This window comes from Acipenser ruthenus, unplaced genomic scaffold, assembly GCF_902713425.1.
Source record: "Acipenser ruthenus unplaced genomic scaffold, fAciRut3.2 maternal haplotype, whole genome shotgun sequence".
NCBI lineage: Eukaryota > Metazoa > Chordata > Actinopteri > Acipenseriformes > Acipenseridae > Acipenser > Acipenser ruthenus.
Window position 1 is genome coordinate 12,501 of NW_026708850.1, and position 18,416 is coordinate 30,916.

At 52.0% G+C, this 18,416-nt stretch overlaps 1 protein-coding gene across 1 annotated transcript in view; it reads right to left on the reverse strand.

The window, feature by feature from the left end:
- The window catches only part of LOC131736387 (glutamate receptor ionotropic, NMDA 2B-like), a gene marked incomplete at its 5' end in the record, with an annotated part of 22,841 nt that extends 5,554 nt beyond the window's left edge, over positions 1 to 17,287 (reverse strand). Inside the window, 10 exon segments of the mRNA XM_059021900.1 lie at positions 723 to 910; positions 2,255 to 2,415; positions 2,603 to 2,832; positions 3,100 to 3,225; positions 4,851 to 5,004; positions 7,094 to 7,256; positions 7,910 to 8,118; positions 8,552 to 8,666; positions 15,850 to 16,304; positions 17,144 to 17,287. Of these exon segments, the coding sequence (XP_058877883.1) occupies positions 723 to 910; positions 2,255 to 2,415; positions 2,603 to 2,832; positions 3,100 to 3,225; positions 4,851 to 5,004; positions 7,094 to 7,256; positions 7,910 to 8,118; positions 8,552 to 8,666; positions 15,850 to 16,304; positions 17,144 to 17,287 (1,945 nt within the window).
- Positions 17,288 to 18,416: the final 1,129 nt, after the last annotated feature.

Below are 18,416 nucleotides of genomic sequence, written 5' to 3' on the forward strand. Positions count from 1 at the left end.
ACACTGTGACAGTGTGAGTCTAATACACTACACTGTGACAGTGTGAGTCTAATACACTGCACTGTGACAGTGTGAGTCTAATACACTACACTGTGACAGTGTGAGTCTAATACACTGCACTGTGACATTGTGAGTCTAATACACTGCACTGTGACAGTGTGAGTCTAATACACTGCACTGTGACAGTGTGAGTCTAATACACTACACTGTGACAGTGTGAGTCTAATACACTGCACTGTGACAGTGTGAGTCTAATACACTGCACTGTGACACTGTGAGTCTAATACACTGCACTGTGACAGTGTGAGTCTAATACACTGCACTGTGACAGTGTGAGTCTAATACACTGCACTGTGACACTGTGAGTCTAATACACTGCACTGTGACACTGTGAGTCTAATACACTGCACTGTGACACTGTGAGTCTAATACACTGCACTGTGACAGCGTGAGTCTAATACCCTACACTGTGACAGTGTGAGTCTAATACGCTGCACTGTGACAGTGTGAGTCTAATACACTGCACTGTGACAGCGTGAGTCTAATACCCTACACTGTGACAGTGTGAGTCTAATACACTGCACTGTGACAGTGTGAGTCTAATACACTGCACTGTGACAGTGTGAGTCTAATACCCTACATTACAAAAAAAAAGTGTGACAACGTTACAATCCACAATAGGATCCTGGCTGTATTATGGGAGGCGAGCCCCTCGCTCTCACCGTCTCCGAAGAGCTGCAGTATGGCCAGGTCCACCTGCCTCTTCCAGCCCGACTCTTTCTGGATGCCGATCCCGTAGCCAGTGGAGGCGAACACCTTCCCCGAGCCGATCGTCACCAGCTTGCAGCCCTCGTCCCTCCCGGCCATGTAATTCAGCACGGCCGCATCGTAGATGAAAGCATCCAGCTTCCTGAGACAGAGACAGAGAGAGAGAGGGAGAGGGAGAGCCGCGCGTCAGCACACTGACACAGTGTAACAGACTCACAGTGTCTCAGCATCACCCTGTCTCAGTGTGTCTCAGTGTGTATCCAAGTGTGTGTCTCAGAGTGTCTCAGTGTGTGTCTCAGTGTGTATCTCAGTGTGTCTCTCAGAGTCTCTCAGTGTGTCTCAGTGTGTCTCTCAGTGTGTGTCTCAGTGTATCTCAGTGTGTGTCTCAGTGTGTGTCTCAGTGTGTCTCAGTGTGTATCTCAGTGTATCTCAGTGTGTGTCTCAGTGTGTATCTCAGTGTGTCTCTCAGTGTATCTCAGTCTGCGTCTCAGTGTGTATCTCAGTGTGTATCTCAGTGTGTGTCTCAGTGTGCGTCTCAGTGTGTATCTCAGTGTGTGTCTCAGTGTGTATCTCAGTGTGTGTCTCAGTGTATCTCAGTGTGTATCTCAGTGTGTGTCTCAGTGTGTGTCTCAGTGTGTGTCTCAGTGTATCTCAGTGTGTCTCTCAGTGTATCTCAGTGTGTATCTCAGTGTGTGTATCAGTGTATCTCAGTGTGTATCTCAGTGTATCTCAGTGTGTATCTCAGTGTGTCTCAGTGTGTATCTCAGTGTATCTCAGTGTGTATCTCAGTGTGTCTCAGTGTGTATCTCAGTGTATCTCAGTGTGTGTCTCAGTGTGTGTCTCAGTGTATCTCAGTGTGTCTCTCAGAGTCTCTCAGTGTGTATCTCAGTGTGTCTCTCAGTGTATCTCAGTGTGCGTCTCAGTGTGTATCTCAGTGTGTATCTCAGTGTGTGTCTCAGTGTGCGTCTCAGTGTGTATCTCAGTGTGTGTCTCAGTGTGTATCTCAGTGTGTGTCTCAGTGTATCTCAGTGTGTATCTCAGTGTGTGTCTCAGTGTGTGTCTCAGTGTGTGTCTCAGTGTATCTCAGTGTGTCTCTCAGTGTATCTCAGTGTGTATCTCAGTGTGTGTATCAGTGTATCTCAGTGTGTATCTCAGTGTATCTCAGTGTGTATCTCAGTGTGTCTCAGTGTGTATCTCAGTGTATCTCAGTGTGTATCTCAGTGTGTCTCAGTGTGTATCTCAGTGTATCTCAGTGTGTGTCTCAGTGTGTGTCTCAGTGTATCTCAGTGTGTCTCTCAGAGTCTCTCAGTGTGTATCTCAGTGTGTCTCTCAGTGTGTATCTCAGTGTGTCTCTCAGTGTGTATCTCAGTGTGTCTCAGTGTGTATCTCAGTGTGTGTCTCGGTGTGTCTCAGTGTGTATCTCAATGTATCTCGGTGTCTCTCGGTGTGTCTCAGTGTGTCTCTCGGTGTGTCTCGTGTCTCTCACCCTGTCTTGAGGCTCAGCAGGGCATCGTCCACGTTCCTCTGGTTGTACTTCACCATGTACGAGTGCATCTCGAAGTAGTTGTTCCGGATGTTCCTCTCCGTGCTCCCGTTCGGGACCGTCCCGAATCGGAACGGGGGCGAGAAGTCATTGGGTCTCTGAAACTAACCCCCCCCCCAAAAAAATATATATAAAACAAGAAAAACAACAACAACAATAATAATAATAATAATAATAATAATAATAATAATAATAATAATAATAATAATAATATGAATGGGTCTAGAAACACTGCAAGAGCAGCGATTGGCCCCGCCTCCCTGCCCCGCCCCCTGCCCAGGCCCCGCCCACCTTCTTGTCGCTCAGCCCTGACACCTGGTCCACGTACTCTTCCTGGATCATGAAGGCGGCCAGGTTGGCGGTGTAGCTGGCGAGGAAGATGACGGCAAAGAAGGCCCACACCGACACCATGATCTTACTGGTGGTGCCCTTGGGGTTCTGCACCGGCACGGAGTTGTTGAACACGAGTCCCCACAGCAACCAGATCGCCTTGCCGATAGTGAAGGAGGGGCCTCCCGGCTCTGAGGGGGATGTGAGGGGGTGAGAGGGGGGAGGGAGGAGAGAGGGTAACAATAAGAACTTAAGAATATTATTACTACTACTACTAATAATAATAATAATAATAATAATAATAATAATAATAATAATAATAATAATAATAATTATTTTTCCTGTGTATATTCCCTGTGTATATTCCCTGTGTATATTCCCTGTGTATTTTTCCTGTGTATTTTTCCTGTGTATTTTTCCTGTGTATTTTTCCTGTGTATATTTCCTGGCGCTCTCACCTCTCCCGTCGGCCAGGCAGCGGTTGTACCCGACGGGGCTGAAATACTCGAAAACGAAAACAGCGACCGCTGAGACGAGGAGGAGCATCACGAACATCATCACCCAGACATCAGCACTGAAGGGCTCTGAGAGAGAGAGAGAGAGAGAGAGAGAGAGAGAGAGACATCATCACCCAGACATCAGCACTGAAGGGCTCTGAGAGAGAGAGAGAGAGAGAGAGAGAGAGAGAGAGACATCATCACCCAGACATCAGCACTGAAGGGCTCTGAGAGAGAGAGAGAGAGAGAGAGAGAGAGAGAGAGAGACATCATCACCCAGACATCAGCACTGAAGGGCTCTGAGAGAGAAAGAGAGAGAGAGAGAGAGAGATCATCACCCAGACATCAGCACTGAAGGGCTCTGAGAGAGAGAGAGAGAGAGAGAGAGAGAGAGAGAGAGAGAGAGAGAGAGAGATCATCACCCAGACATCAGCACTGAAGGGCTCTGAGAGAGAGAGAGAGAGAGAGAGAGAGAGAGAGAGAGAGAGAGAGAGATCATCACCCAGACATCAGCACTGAAGGGCTCTGAGAGAGAGAAAGAGAGAGAGAGAGAGAGAGAGAGAGAGAGAGAGAGAGAGAGAGAGAGAGAGAGAGATCATCACCCAGACATCAGCACTGAAGGGCTCTGAGAGAGAGAGAAAGAGAGAGAGAGAGAGAGAGAGCTCTGGGGTATGGGAGGGAGTGAGAGAGGTGGGGTTTGGGAGAGAGAGAGAGAGAGCGCTCTGGGGTATGGGAGGGAGTGAGAGAGGTGGGGTTTGGGAGAGAGAGAGCGAGAGCGAGAGCGCTCTGGGGTATGGGAGGGAGTGAGAGAGGTGGGGTTTGGGAGAGAGAGAGCGAGAGCGAGAGCGCTCTGGGGTATGGGAGGGAGTGAGAGAGGTGGGGTTTGGGAGAGAGAGAGCGAGAGCGAGAGCGCTCTGGGGTATGGGAGGGAGTGAGAGAGGTGGGGTTTGGGAGAGTGAGAGCGAGAGCGAGAGCGCTCTGGGGTATGGGAGGGAGTGAGAGAGGTGGGGTTTGGGAGAGAGAGAGCGAGAGCGAGAGCGCTCTGGGGTATGGGAGGGAGTGAGAGAGGTGGGGTTTGGGAGAGAGAGAGCGAGAGCGAGAGCGCTCTGGGGTATGGGAGGGAGTGAGAGAGGTGGGGTTTGGGAGAGAGAGAGCGAGAGCGAGAGCGCTCTGGGGTATGGGAGGGAGTGAGAGAGGTGGGGTTTGGGAGAGAGAGAGCGAGAGCGAGAGTGCTCTGGGGTATGGGAGGGAGTGAGAGAGGTGGGGTTTGGGAGAGAGAGAGCGAGAGCGAGAGCGCTCTGGGGTATGGGAGGGAGTGAGAGAGGTGGGGTTTGGGAGAGAGAGAGCGAGAGCGAGAGCGCTCTGGGGTATGGGAGGGAGTGAGAGAGGTGGGGTTTGGGAGAGAGAGAGAGAGAGCGAGAGCGCTCTGGGGTATGGGAGGGAGTGAGAGAGGTGGGGTTTGGGAGAGAGAGAGCGAGAGCGAGAGCGCTCTGGGGTATGGGAGGGAGTGAGAGAGGTGGGGTTTGGGAGAGAGAGAGCGAGAGCGAGAGCGCTCTGGGGTATGGGAGGGAGTGAGAGAGGTGGGGTTTGGGAGAGAGAGAGAGAGAGCGAGAGCGCTCTGGGGTATGGGAGGGAGTGAGAGAGGTGGGGTTTGGGAGAGAGAGAGAGAGAGAGAGCGCTCTGGGGTATGGGGTATGGGGGGGGGGGCTCACCCAGGAAGGCGGAGGGGGAGACGGTCCCGTTGCTACGGGAGACCATGACGCTGATCCCCGTCTCGATGAACGGAACGGAGAAGTCGATGACCTCTGACCTCTCCTCATTGATAGTGAGGGAGCCCACAGCCATGTGAGCACGCTTGAACACAACCTGCAGGGGGAGAGAGAGAGGGGAGGGGAGAGGGGGAGAACCAGAGAGAGGGGGAGAGGGGAGAGAGGGGGGAGAAGGTGGGGGAGCCACAGAGAGGGGAGAGGAGAGGGGGAGAACCAGAGAGGGGGAGAGAGGGGAGAGAGGGGGGAGAAGGTGGGGGAGCCACAGAGAGGGGAGAGGAGAGGGGGGAGAACCAGAGACGGGGAGAGAGGGGAGAGGGGAGAGAGGAGGTAGAGAGCAGAGAGGGTAATAATAATAATAATAATAATAATAATAATAATAATAATAATAATAATAATATCTATAAAATCTTTCTCTGTCCTGCATCACTTGCTTTGTCTCTCTCTCTGTGACTCAATGTCTCAGTCCCTGTGTCCCCCAGCCCCCTGTCTCTCCCAGTCCCTGTGTCCCCTATCTCTCCCAGTCCCCGTGTCCCCCTGTCTCTCCCAGTCCCCCTCTCTCTCTCAGTCCCCGTGTCCCCCTGTCTCTCAGTCCCCGTGTCCCCCTATCTCTCCCAGTCCCTGTGTCCCCTGTCTCTCCCAGTCCCCGTGTCCCCCTGTCTCTCCCAGTCCCCCTCTCTCTCTCAGTCCCCGTGTCCCCCTATCTCTCCCAGTCCCTGTGTCCCCTGTCTCTCCCAGTCCCCGTGTCCCCCTGTCTCTCCCAGTCCCCCCTCTCTCTCTCAGTCCCCGTGTCCCCCTGTCTCTCTCAGTCCCCGTGTCCCCCTGTCTCTCTCAGTCCCCGTGTCCCCTGTCTCTCTCAGTCCCCGTGTCCCCCTGTCTCTCTCAGTCCCCGTGTCCCCTGTCTCTCCCAGTCCCCGTGTCACCCTGTCTCTCTCAGTCCCCATGTCCCCTGTCTCTCTCAGTCCCCGTGTCCCCCCTGTCTCTCTCAGTCCCCGTGTCCCCTGTCTCTCCCAGTCCCCGTGTCACCCTGTCTCTCTCAGTCCCCGTGTCCCCTGTCTCTCTCAGTCCCCGTGTCCCCCTGTCTCTCTCAGTCCCCGTGTCCCCTGTCTCTCCCAGTCCCCGTGTCACCCTGTCTCTCTCAGTCCCCGTGTCCCCTGTCTCTCTCAGTCCCCGTGTCCCCCTGTCTCTCCCAGTCCCCCTGTCTCTCTCAGTCCCCGTGTCCCCCTGTCTCTCTCAGTCCCCGTGTCCCCCTGTCTCTCCCAGTCCCCGTGTCCCCTGTCTCTCTCAGTCCCCGTGTCCCCCTGTCTCTCTCAGTCCCTGTGTCCCCTGTCTCTCTCAGTCCCCGTGTCCCCCTGTCTCTCTCAGTCCCCGTGTCCCCCTGTCTCTCTCAGTCCACGTGTCCCCCTGTCTCTCTCAGTCCACGTGTCCCCCTGTCTCTCTCAGTCCCCGTGTCCCCCTGTCTCTCTCAGTCCCCGTGTCCCCTGTCTCTCTCAGTCCCCGTGTCCCCCTGTCTCTCTCAGTCCCCGTGTCCCCCTGTCTCTCCCAGTCCCCGTGTCCCCTGTCTCTCTCAGTCCCCGTGTCCCCCTGTCTCTCTCAGTCCCCGTGTCCCCTGTCTCTCCCAGTCCCCGTGTCCCCTGTCTCTCTCAGTCCCCGTGTCCCCCTGTCTCTCTCAGTCCCCGTGTCCCCCTGTCTCTCTCAGTCCCCGTGTCCCCCTGTCTCTCTCAGTCCCCGTGTCCCCCTGTCTCTCTCAGTCCCCGTGTCCCCCTGTCTCTCTCAGTCCCCGTGTCCCCTGTCTCTCTCAGTCCCCGTGTCCCCCTGTCTCTCTCAGTCCCCGTGTCCCCTGTCTCTCCCAGTCCCTGTGTCCCCTGTCTCTCTCAGTCCCCGTGTCCCCCTGTCTCTCTCAGTCCCCGTGTCCCCCTGTCTCTCTCAGTCCCCGTGTCCCCCTGTCTCTCTCAGTCCCCGTGTCCCCCTGTCTCTCCTAGTCCCCGTGTCCCCTGTCTCTCTCAGTCCCCGTGTCCCCCTGTCTCTCTCAGTCCCCGTGTCCCCTGTCTCTCCCAGTCCCTGTGTCCCCTGTCTCTCTCAGTCCCCGTGTCCCCCTGTCTCTCTCAGTCCCCGTGTCCCCCTGTCTCTCCCAGTCCCCGTGTCCCCCTGTCTCTCTCAGTCCCGTGTCCCTGTCCTCACCTCTCCACCAGTCCGTTCCAGGTCCCGTTGATCTTCTTGCCGTGCTTGCCGTTGGTCACGAGGTAAAGGTCGTAGGTGAACTTCACCGTCTTGGCGACCTTCTTCAGGATGTCAATGCAGAACCCCTTACAGCAGCGCTTGATGTAGACCCCACTGTCCACAGTGGTGTTTCTGAGAGAGGGGGAGAGGAGGAGGAGGAGGGAGAGAGGGGGAGAGGCAGGGAGGAGGGAGAGGGAAGAGGGGGAGAGGAAGAGAGGGAGAGAGGGGGAGAGGCAGGGAGGAGGGAGAGGGAAGAGGGGGAGAGGGAGAGAGGGGGAGAGGCAGGGAGGAGGGAGAGGGAAGAGGGGGAGAGGGAGAGTTGCATTTAATCTGTTTTTCACAGCGTAGTGTATTAGACTCAGTGTCACACTGTCACAGACTCTCATGGATTAGACTCACAATGTCACAGACTCTCTCACAGTGTCACACTGTCACATTATCTCAGTGTCACAGTGTATTAGACTCACAGTATCACACTGTCACATTATCTCAGTGTCACAGTGTATTAGACTCACAGTATCACACTGTCACATTATCTCAGTGTCACAGTGTATTAGACTCACAGTGTCACACTGTCACAGACTCTCACAATGTCACAGTGTATTAGACTCACAGTATCACGCTGTCACAGACTCTCCCACAGTGTCACAGACTCTCTCACAGTATCACACTGTCACAGACTCTCACAGTGTCACAGACACTCTCACAGTGTCACACTGTCACAGACACTCTCACAGTATCACACTGTCACAGACTCTCACAGTGTCACAGTGTATTAGACTCACAGGATTTTCATCTGTTTTCGGCAGGGCACCGTGTTCCTCATGCAGGTCCCGCTCAGGGGGTCCACGTCTTCCACGATCACGAACGGCGCCTCCTCCAGGGTCACGATGCTCAGGTGGTCGTCCTCGCGCTCCTCCGCGTCCGAGAAGAGGTCGAAACGTGGCCACACGTGGTACTTCATCGCCAGAGAACCGTTCTCCCACTTCCCCACCTGTGAAGCACAGAGAGGTCTGGTAAAGCATAGGGAAGCATTGTAAAGCACAGAGAGGTCTGGTAAAGCATAGGGAAGCATTGTAAAGCACAGAGAGGTCTGGTAAAGCATAGGGAAGCATTGTAAAGCACAGAGAGGTGTGGTAAAGCATAGGGAAGCATTGTAAAGCACAGAGAGGTCTGGTAAAGCATAGGGAAGCATTGTAAAGCACAGAGAGGTCTGGTAAAGCATAGGGAAGCATTGTAAAGCACAGAGAGGTCTGGTAAAGCATAGGGAAGCAGTGTAAAGCACAGAGGGGGCTAGGGGGCGCTAGCGGGTTCATGTTAATGGACTGGACTGGCCTGTCGCCTTCCTCTGGAGGCCTGGGTTCCAATCCGGGGAGGCTAGGGGGCGCTAGCGGGTTCACAGCAGTTGGTAATTAGTTCCCACTCACCCTCTCCCACTGGCTTTCCTTTCCCAGTAAGATGATGACCAGTTTGGGGTGCATTTGATAACCATCCTCACTGAATGACAAGTTGCGTCCTTCGAATGTGACATTCATCAGGAATCTGAGAGAGAGAGAGAGAGAGAGAGAGAGAGAGAGGAGAGAGAGGAGAGAGGGGGGGAGAGAGGGGAGAGAGGGGAGAGAGGAGAGAGAGAGAGGAGAGAGGGGGGAGGGGGAGAGAAAGAGGAGAGAGGAGAGGAGGTGAGAGAAGGGAGAGAGGAGAGAGAGGGGAGAGAGGAGATAGAAGAGAGAGGAGAGAGGAGAGAGAAGAGAGAGGAGAGTGGAGGAGAGGAGAGAGGGGAGAGGAGAGGAGGGACAGAAGAGAGGGGAGAGGAGAGAGAGGAGAGGAGAAGGGAGAGAGGAGAGGTGGAGGAGAGAAGAGAGAAGAGATAAGCGAGAAGAGGGGAGAGAGACAGAGAGAGGAGAGAGGAGAGACAGAGACAGAGAGAGAGGAGAGAGAATAGAGGCGAGGGGAGAGAGGAGAGGGGAGAAGAGAGGGGACAGAGAGAACCTTTATTAATGGTTCCAATTAAACTCCATTAAAATCCAATAAGGTAAAAACAAAACGAAATTAAGATTCTTTCTCTGCCTCCGGGGATCAGAGCCGAAACCTCCCCAGCGAATCACCATTAAAATCCTAATAAAAAACACACCCAGCTTAAAACAAATAGAAGGGTCATAAAACAGCAATAAAAAACACAATTTAAAAAATTAAAATCTAAAAATATCTGAAGTGTTTTCATCCTGTTAAAAACAGCTTAATCCCGAATTCATTTAAAATGACCCCCCCCCCCGCCCCCCCACTGTAAAACAATAAAATAAAAGAGAATTGAAAACTGGAACAGAAGCACAAGGCACACCACCTCCCTCCTGGAAAAACCGTCCAGGCAAACTGACCGTTTTAAGACAATCAAAATCCACTGCGATCCGGCTGACCACCAGCACCCCGAACTGGACCAGGACACCGGTCAGCCCGGAGCCAGATACACAAAATATACCAGCCCCCCCGAATTCACCAGCGCCCCCGAATTCACCAGCCCCCCAAATTCACCAGCCCCCCCCGATTCACCAGCCCCGCCCAAATCACCAGCCCCCCTGAATCACCAGCCCCCCCGATTCACCAGCCCCACCCAATTCACCAGCCCCCCCGATTCACCAGCCCCCCCCGATTCACCAGCCCCCCCAAATAAACCAGCCCCCCGATTCACCAGCCCCGTCCCATTTCACCAGCCCCCTCAATTCACCAGCCCTCCGATTCACCAGCCCCCCGATTCACCAGCCCCCCTGATTCACCAGCCCCCCCAAATAAACCAGCCCCCCCGATTCACCAGCCCTCCGATTCACCAGCCCCCCGATTCACCAGCCCCCCTGATTCACCAGCCCCCCAAATAAACCAGCCCCCCCGATTCACCAGCCCTCCAATTCCCCTCCTCTCTCCTTTCTCATGTCCAATGAAAGCTGCTGAATAATGTTCCCTTGTTAACATATTGAATTCCACCCCCTCTATATAGAATGAACTGATTCAGCTTCATAGAGTCCAATGAAAGCTGCTGAATAATGTTCCCTTGTTAACATATTGAATTCCACCCCCTCTATATAGAATGAACTCCCTCAGCTTCATAGAGTCCAATGAAAGCTGCTGAATAATGTTCCCTTGTTAACATATTGAATTCCACCCCCTCTATATAGAATGAACTCCCTCAGCTTCATAGAGTCCAATGAAAGCTGCTGAATAATGTTCCCTTGTTAACATATTGAATTCCACCCCCTCTATATAGAATGAACTCCCTCAGCTTCATAGAGTCCAATGAAAGCTGCTGAATAATGTTCCCTTGTTAACATATTGAATTCCACCCCCTCTATATAGAATGAACTCCCTCAGCTTCATAGAGTCCAATGAAAGCTGCTGAATAATGTTCCCTTGTTAACATATTGAATTCCACCCCCTCTATATAGAATGAACTCCCTCAGCTTCATAGAGTCCAATGAAAGCTGCTGAATAATGTTCCCTTGTTAACATATTGAATTCCACCCCCTCTATATAGAATGAACTCCCTCAGCTTCATAGAGTCCAATGAAAGCTGCTGAATAATGTTCCCTTGATAACATATTGAATTCCACACCCTCTATATAGAATGAACTCCCTCAGCTTCATAGAGTCCAATGAAAGCTGCTGAATAATGTTCCCTTGTTAACATATTGAATTCCACACCCAGCGCTTTGTAGTTTTCCAGAGACTGAACAAAAGAAAAACTGACAAATTTAATAAATCTAACATGAAATACTCCTGGACTGCGATTATGGCTTCCGGTAGACTTGCGTGGTTTTTTTTTGATGTCTCAATCCTGAAATTCTAGGTGATGTCAGAGCTGTGTGTGTGTTTTTGCTGATTTGTGTTCTAATGCTCCTCCTCTCCTCTCTCTCTCCCTCTCCCCTCTCCCTTCTCCTCTACTCTCCTCCCTCCTTACTCTCTCCCTCCTCTACCCTCCTCTCTCCTTTCTCTCCCCTCCCCTCTCTCCCTCCTCTCTCCTCTCCTCTCTCTCCTCTCTCCTCTCTCTCCTCTCCTCTCTCCTCTCTCTCTCTCTCCTCTCTCCCCTCTCTCTCTTCTCCTCTCTCTCCCCTCTCTCCCCTCCCCTCTCTCCCTCCTCTATCCTCCTCTCTCCCCTCATCTCTCTCCCTCATCTCTCTGCTCTCTCCTCTCCTCTCTCTCCTCTCTTCTCTCTCTCCTCTCCTCTGTCCTCTACCCTCCTCTCTCCTTCCTCTCTCCCTCCTCTCTCTGCTCTCTCTCCTCTCTCCTTCCTCTCTCCCTCCTCTCTCCTCTCTCTCCTCTCCTCTCATCTCTGCTCTCTCTTCTCCTCTCTTCTCTCTCCTCTCTCTGCTCTCTCCCTTCTCCTCTCTGCTCTCTCTTCTCCTCTCTGCTCTCTCCTCTCCTCTCTCCCTCCTCTCTCTGCTCTCTCTTCTCCTCTCTCCTCTCTGCTCTCTCCTCTCCTCTCTCCTCTCTCCTCTCCTCTCTCCTCTCTCCTCTCTTCTCTCTCCTCTCTCTCCTCTCTCCTCTCTCTCCTCTCCTCTCTCATGTTAGCTGTCAGGTGAAGCTGACATATTTTTTTTCTGTTCTCTGTGGGTTGTGGTTTCCATAGCAATGCTTTTTTGAAAAATTATTATTCCTTGTGCGTTCTGACGGAATGAACCCTGTCACTGCCAGTGAAAGAGTCAACTCGATACTGAACACACAGAAACACACACTGAGACCCACACACTGACACACACACACACTGAGACACACACACTGAGACACACACACTGAGACCCACACACTGAGACACACACACACTGAGACACACACACTGACACACACACACACTGAGACACACACACTGAGACACACACACTGAGACCCACACACTGAGACACACACACACTGAGACACACACACTGAGACACACACACTGAGACCCACACACTGAGACACACACACTGAGACACACACACACACTGAGACACACACACTGAGACACACACACTGAGACCCACACACTGAGACACACACACGGAGACACACACACACACTGAGACCCACACACTGAGACCCACACACTGAGACACACACACACACTGAGACACACACACTGAGTCACACACACTGAGACCCACACACTGAGACACACACACACACTGAGACACACACACTGAGACCCACACACAGACACACACACACTGAGACCCACACACACACTGAGACACACACACTGAGTCACACACACTGAGACCCACACACTGAGACACACACACACACTGAGTCACACACACTGAGACCCACACACAGACACACACACACTGAGACACACACACACACTGAGACACACACACTGAGTCACACACACTGAGACCCACACACTGAGACACACACACACACTGAGTCACACACACTGAGACCCACACACAGACACACACACACTGAGACCCACACACACACTGAGACACACACACACTGACACACACACTGACACACACACACTGACACACACACTGACACACACACTGACACACACACACTGAGACACACACACACTGACACACACACTGACACACACACACTGAGACACACACACTGAGACACACACACACACTGAGACACACAAACACACTGAGACACACAAACACACTGAGACACACAAACACACTGAAACACACACACACTGAGACACACACACTGAGACACACACACACACTGAGAGGCTACAAAAGAAACTAATTTCACACTCAGAAAATGTAATTCTGCTAGAAAATCAATTTCTGAATAGTGCGCTAAAAAATGATTCTGTGTGGGTGTGTGTGCGTCCTTACAAACATCTCCCACATTAAAAACACAGCGAAGGGCAGCATGGCAAAGCACAGAGAGGCATGGTAAAGCATAGGGAAGCATTGTAAAGCACAGAGAGGTCTGGTAAAGCATAGGGAAGCATTGTAAAGCACAGAGAGGTCTGGTAAAGCATAGGGAAGCATTGTAAAGCACAGAGAGGTCTGGTAAAGCATAGGGAAGCATTGTAAAGCACAGAGAGGTCTGGTAAAGCATAGGGAAGCATTGTAAAGCACAGAGAGGTCTGGTAAAGCATAGGGAAGCATTGTAAAGCACAGAGAGGTCTGGTAAAGCATAGGGAAGCATTGTAAAGTACAGAGAGGTCTGGTAAAGCATAGGGAAGCATTGTAAAGCACAGAGAGGTCTGGTAAAGCATAGGGAAGCATTGTAAAGCACAGAGAGGTCTGGTAAAGCATAGGGAAGCATTGTAAAGCACAGAGAGGTCTGGTAAAGCATAGGGAAGCATTGTAAAGCACAGAGAGGTCTGGTAAAGCATAGGGAAGCATTGTAAAGCACAGTAAAGCACAGAGAGGTCTGGTAAAGCATAGGGAAGCATTGTAAAGCACAGAGAGGTCTGGTAAAGCATAGGGAAGCATTGTAAAGCACAGAGAGGTCTGGTAAAGCATAGGGAAGCATTGTAAAGCAGAGAGGTCTGGTAAAGCATAGGGAAGCATTGTAAAGCACAGAGAGGTCTGGTAAAGCATAGGTAAGCATTGTAAAGCACAGAGAGGTCTGGTAAAGCATAGGGAAGCATTGTAAAGCACAGAGAGGTCTGGTAAAGCATAGGGAAGCATTGTAAAGCACAGAGAGGTCTGGTAAAGTGTGTCAAACAGAAAAGTGGAGCATTCTAAAAATATGCTTTTCAGAAGTCCGCTGCGATGCTATTTAAAGACCAGGTTTTTCCAATCAGATTTGCTTCGTTATTTTTCTAACTGTCCTCCCTCCCTCCCTGCTCCACCTCTCCCTCCCTCCCTCCCCCTCTCATAACGCTACCAATCACTGTGTCTCTCGATATCACTCTCTCGCCTCTCTCTCTCGCTCCCTCCATCGGATTGCTGCAAATACTCAAATGCTGTGTTTTATAGATTTTTCGTTTTTTGGGTTTTTTGTCGCTCAGTCTGTGTTGCTTTGACTGTGAGTTCAGGAGCTGCTCTTCAGTGCTAGCTGAGCTGCCATAGACGTGCGTAACACAGGCTAGAGCACTGCCATAGACGTGTGTAACACAGGAAGCTAGATCACTGCCATAGACGTGCTTAACACAGGCTAGATCACTGCCATAGACGTGTGTACCACAGGCTAGATCACTGCCATAGACGTGTGTAACACAGGCTAGATTAATGCCATAGACGTGTGTAACACAGGCTAGATCACTGTCATAGACGTGTCTAACACAGGCTAGATCACTGCCATAGACGTGTGTAACACAGGCTAGATTAATGCCATAGACGTGTGTAACACAGGCTAGAGCACTGCCATAGACGTGTCTAACACAGGCTAGATCACTGCCATAGACGTGTCTAACACAGGCTAGATCACTGTCATAGACGTGTCTAACACAGGCTAGATCACTGTCATAGACGTGCTTAACACAGACTAGATCAATGCCATAGACGTGTGTAACACAGGAAGCTAGATCATCTTTATATCAGTCAGAGCCAGCGCCATCTAGTGCACAGATAGTGTATTGACGTTTTTGGGGGAGATAACAGAGAGGAGGGGGATAGAGAGAAAGAAGGAGAGAGAGGAGAAGGAGGGAGGAGGGGGAGAGAGAGAAAGAGAGAGGGAGAGGGGGAGCAGGAGGGAGGAGGGGGAGAGAGAGAAAGAGAGAGGGAGAGGGGGAGCAGGAGGGAGGAGGGGGAGAGAGAGAGATAAGAAGAGACAGAGCTCCTCTCTTCTCTAGATTACGGTTGCCGTGGCAACGTTGCTGCTATCACACAAAAGGAGCTGGGAGTGTTCCGTGGGTTCATGTCGCCATGGCAACACATTCCATAGGCCAGAACAGAACATCTCCGCGCTGGAGGGAATGGGGGGGGGGGGGGGGATTAAACAAGGGCAACATCATCTCCCACCCCCCCCCCCCAAAAAGAAACTATACCTCTAAATCTCAACATGAGCGCGTGAGGAATTGTGTTTAATATAGAGGGAAGGAGGGGATTATTCAACATAGAGGTGAGAGGGACACTGTTTAGTATTAAAAGATAAGGTTAGTGAGAGAGGGAGAGAGTATGGGAGTGAGAGGCAGAGGGAGAGAAAGGAGAGAGTGAGAGAGAGACAGAGAGAGAGGGTTTGGAAGAGAGAGGAGAGAGACGGAGAGTGGGTTTGGGAGAGGAGGGTTTGGGAGGGAGAGAGGACAGACTGATAGAGCGAGTGAGAGAGAGAGTGATCGAGAGATGGAGAGAGAGGAGAGGGAGTGATAGAGAAACAGAGACAGTAAAGGTTTGGGAGAGAGAGGAGAGGGAGTGACAGAGAGAGTGAGGGTTTGGGAGAGAGAGAGGAGAGAGTGATAGAGCGAGTGAGAGAGAGAGTGATCGAGAGATGGAGAGAGATGGAGAGAGAGGAGAGAGAGCGATAGAGAGAGACAGAGAGAGGGTTTGGGAGAGAGAGGAGAGAGTGATAGAGCAAGTGAGAGAGTGATCGAGAGATGGAGAGAGAGGAGAGGGAGTGATAGAGAAACAGAGACAGTAAAGGTTTGGGAGGGAGAGGAGAGGAAGTGACAGAGAGAGTGAGGGTTTGGGAGAGAGAGAGGAGAGAGTGATAGAGCGAGTGAGAGAGACAGAGAGAGTGAGGGTTTGGGAGAGAGAGAGGGAGAGAGAGGAGATGGAGTGATAAAGAGAGACAGAGAGAGTCACAGAGAGAGTCACAGAGAGAGACAGAGAGACGCTCCCCTCACCTGCTCAGCAGGTTGCTCTGATAATGCCTCTTGTCCTGCACGCTGTAGCACGAGCTCCGAGGCTCCGGCACAAAGCCGTGGTCCAGCAGCATGGTGGACGCGGCCGTGGCGATGACCGCCACGCCGTCCCGAACCCTCGTGGGCAGGTCGTAATCCCACTCGTCGTAGGACAGCGAGATGAGAGCCCGGGGGAACTCGGGCGGGACGGAACCGGGGTCCCCCGCCACCAGGCTGGGCACGATCCACGTGTAGCCGTACCCCGTGAGCCCCACGGAGCGGGCCACGTCGAAGATGCGGGTGGCCTCTTCCTTGGTGCAGTAGAGGAGGATCACCGGGCTCTGGAGCTTCTTCAGCTGGTTCTGGATCTTGGAGTCACCGTCGTCCAGCGACATGTCCAGCAGGAGGACCTCCTCCAGCTCCCAGCCCACGAAGCTGTTATCAATGGTGCTGCGGATCTAGAGGGGGGAAGGGGAGAGGGAGAGGGGGTGGGGGGGGGGGAGAAGGGGAGGGGGGTTCCCAGTTGTATAATTATAGGAATGTAATTATACAACCCACACCCCAACCCACACACCAACCCACACACCAACCCCAACCCACACACCAACCCCAACCCACACACCAACCCCAACCCCAACCCACACCCCAACCCCAACCCCAACCCACACACCAACCCCAACCCACACCCCAACCCAGACCCACACCCCAACCCCAACCCACACCTCAACCCCAACCCCAACCCACACCCCAACCCACACACCAACCCCAACCCACACCCCAAACCCAACCCCAACCCACACCCCAACCCACACCCCAACCCCAACCCACACCTCAACCCCAACCCCAACCCACACACAAACCCACACACCAACCCCAACCCCAACCCCAACCCACACACCAACCCCAACCCACACACCAACCCCAACCCCAACCCACACAAACCCACACACCAACCCCAACCCCAACCCACACAAACCCACACACCAACCCCAACCCACACACCAACCCCAACCCCAACCCACACAAACCCACACACCAACCCCAACCCCAACCCACACACCAACCCCAACCCCAACCCCAACCCCAACCCACACACCAACCCCAACCCACACACCAACCCCAACCCCAACCCCAACCCACACACCAACCCCAACCCCAACCCACACAAACCCACACACCAACCCCAACCCCAACCCACACACCAACCCCAACCCCAACCCACACACCAACCCCAACACTAACACTAACCCTAACACTAGCCCTAACCTTAACCCTAGCCCCAGTGATATTTTTTTACCTTGTTCACGAAGTCCTGATAGCCAGGAAAGTACGTTGTCACAATTGAGAAGATGTACCAATCGTATTCCTCCATTATATTGAGCATCACGGAGGCTTGCTGCTCAATGGAGGGTCCAAACTGGAAAAACATTGAATTGTCATCCTGGAAGAGGAGAGGGAGAGAGAGGATAGAGAGAGAGGAGAAAGAGAGAGAGAGGAGAGGAGAGAGGAGAGGGGAGAGGGGGAGGGAGGAGAGGAGAGAGGAGAGGGGAGAGAGGAGAGAGAGGAGAGGGGGGAGAGGAGAGGAGAGAGGAGAGGAGAGAGAGAGAGAGAGGAGAGGGGAGAGGGGAGAGGAGAGAGTCAAGACAAATTCATAATCAATATTATGGACAGACAGACACTGGCAATACAAAGACTTCTAGTGGAAACGTTTGCCATTGAATTTACACTGAAGATGCTGAGAGAGACTTCTAGTGGAAACGTTTGCCATTGAATTTACACTGGAGACGCTGAGAGAGACTTCTAGCGGAAACGTTTGCCATTGAATTTACACTGAAGACGCTGAGAAAGACTTCTAGAGGAAACGTTTGCCATTGAATTTACACTGAAGACGCTGAGAAAGACTTCTAGTGGAAACGTTTGCCATTGAATTTACACTGAAGATGCTGAGAGAGACTTCTAGTGGAAACGTTTGCCATTGAATTTACACTGAAGACGCTGAGAGAGACTTCTAGTGGAAACGTTTGCCATTGAATTTACACTGAAGACGCTGAGAAAGACTTCTAGTGGAAACGTTTGCCATTGAATTTACACTGAAGACGCTGAGAGAGACTTCTAGTGGAAACGTTTGCCATTGAATTTACACTGAAGACGCTGAGAGAGACTTCTAGTGGAAACGTTTGCCGTTGAATTTACACTGAAGACGCTGAGAGAGACTTCTAGTGGAAACGTTTGCCGTTGAATTTACACTGAAGACACTGAGAGAGACTTCTAGTGGAAACGTTTGCCATTGAATTTACACTGAAGACGCTGAGAGAGACTTCTAGTGGAAACGTTTGCCATTGAATTTACACTGAAGACGCTGAGAGAGACTTCTAGAGGAAACGTTTGCCATTGAATTTACACTGAAGACGCTGAGAAAGACTTCTAGTGGAAACGTTAGGCCGTTGAATTTACACTGAAGACGCTGAGAGAGACTTCTAGAGGAAACGTTTGCCATTGATTTACACTGAAGACGCTGAGAGAGACTTCTAGTGGAAACGTTTGCCATTGAATTTACACTGAAGACGCTG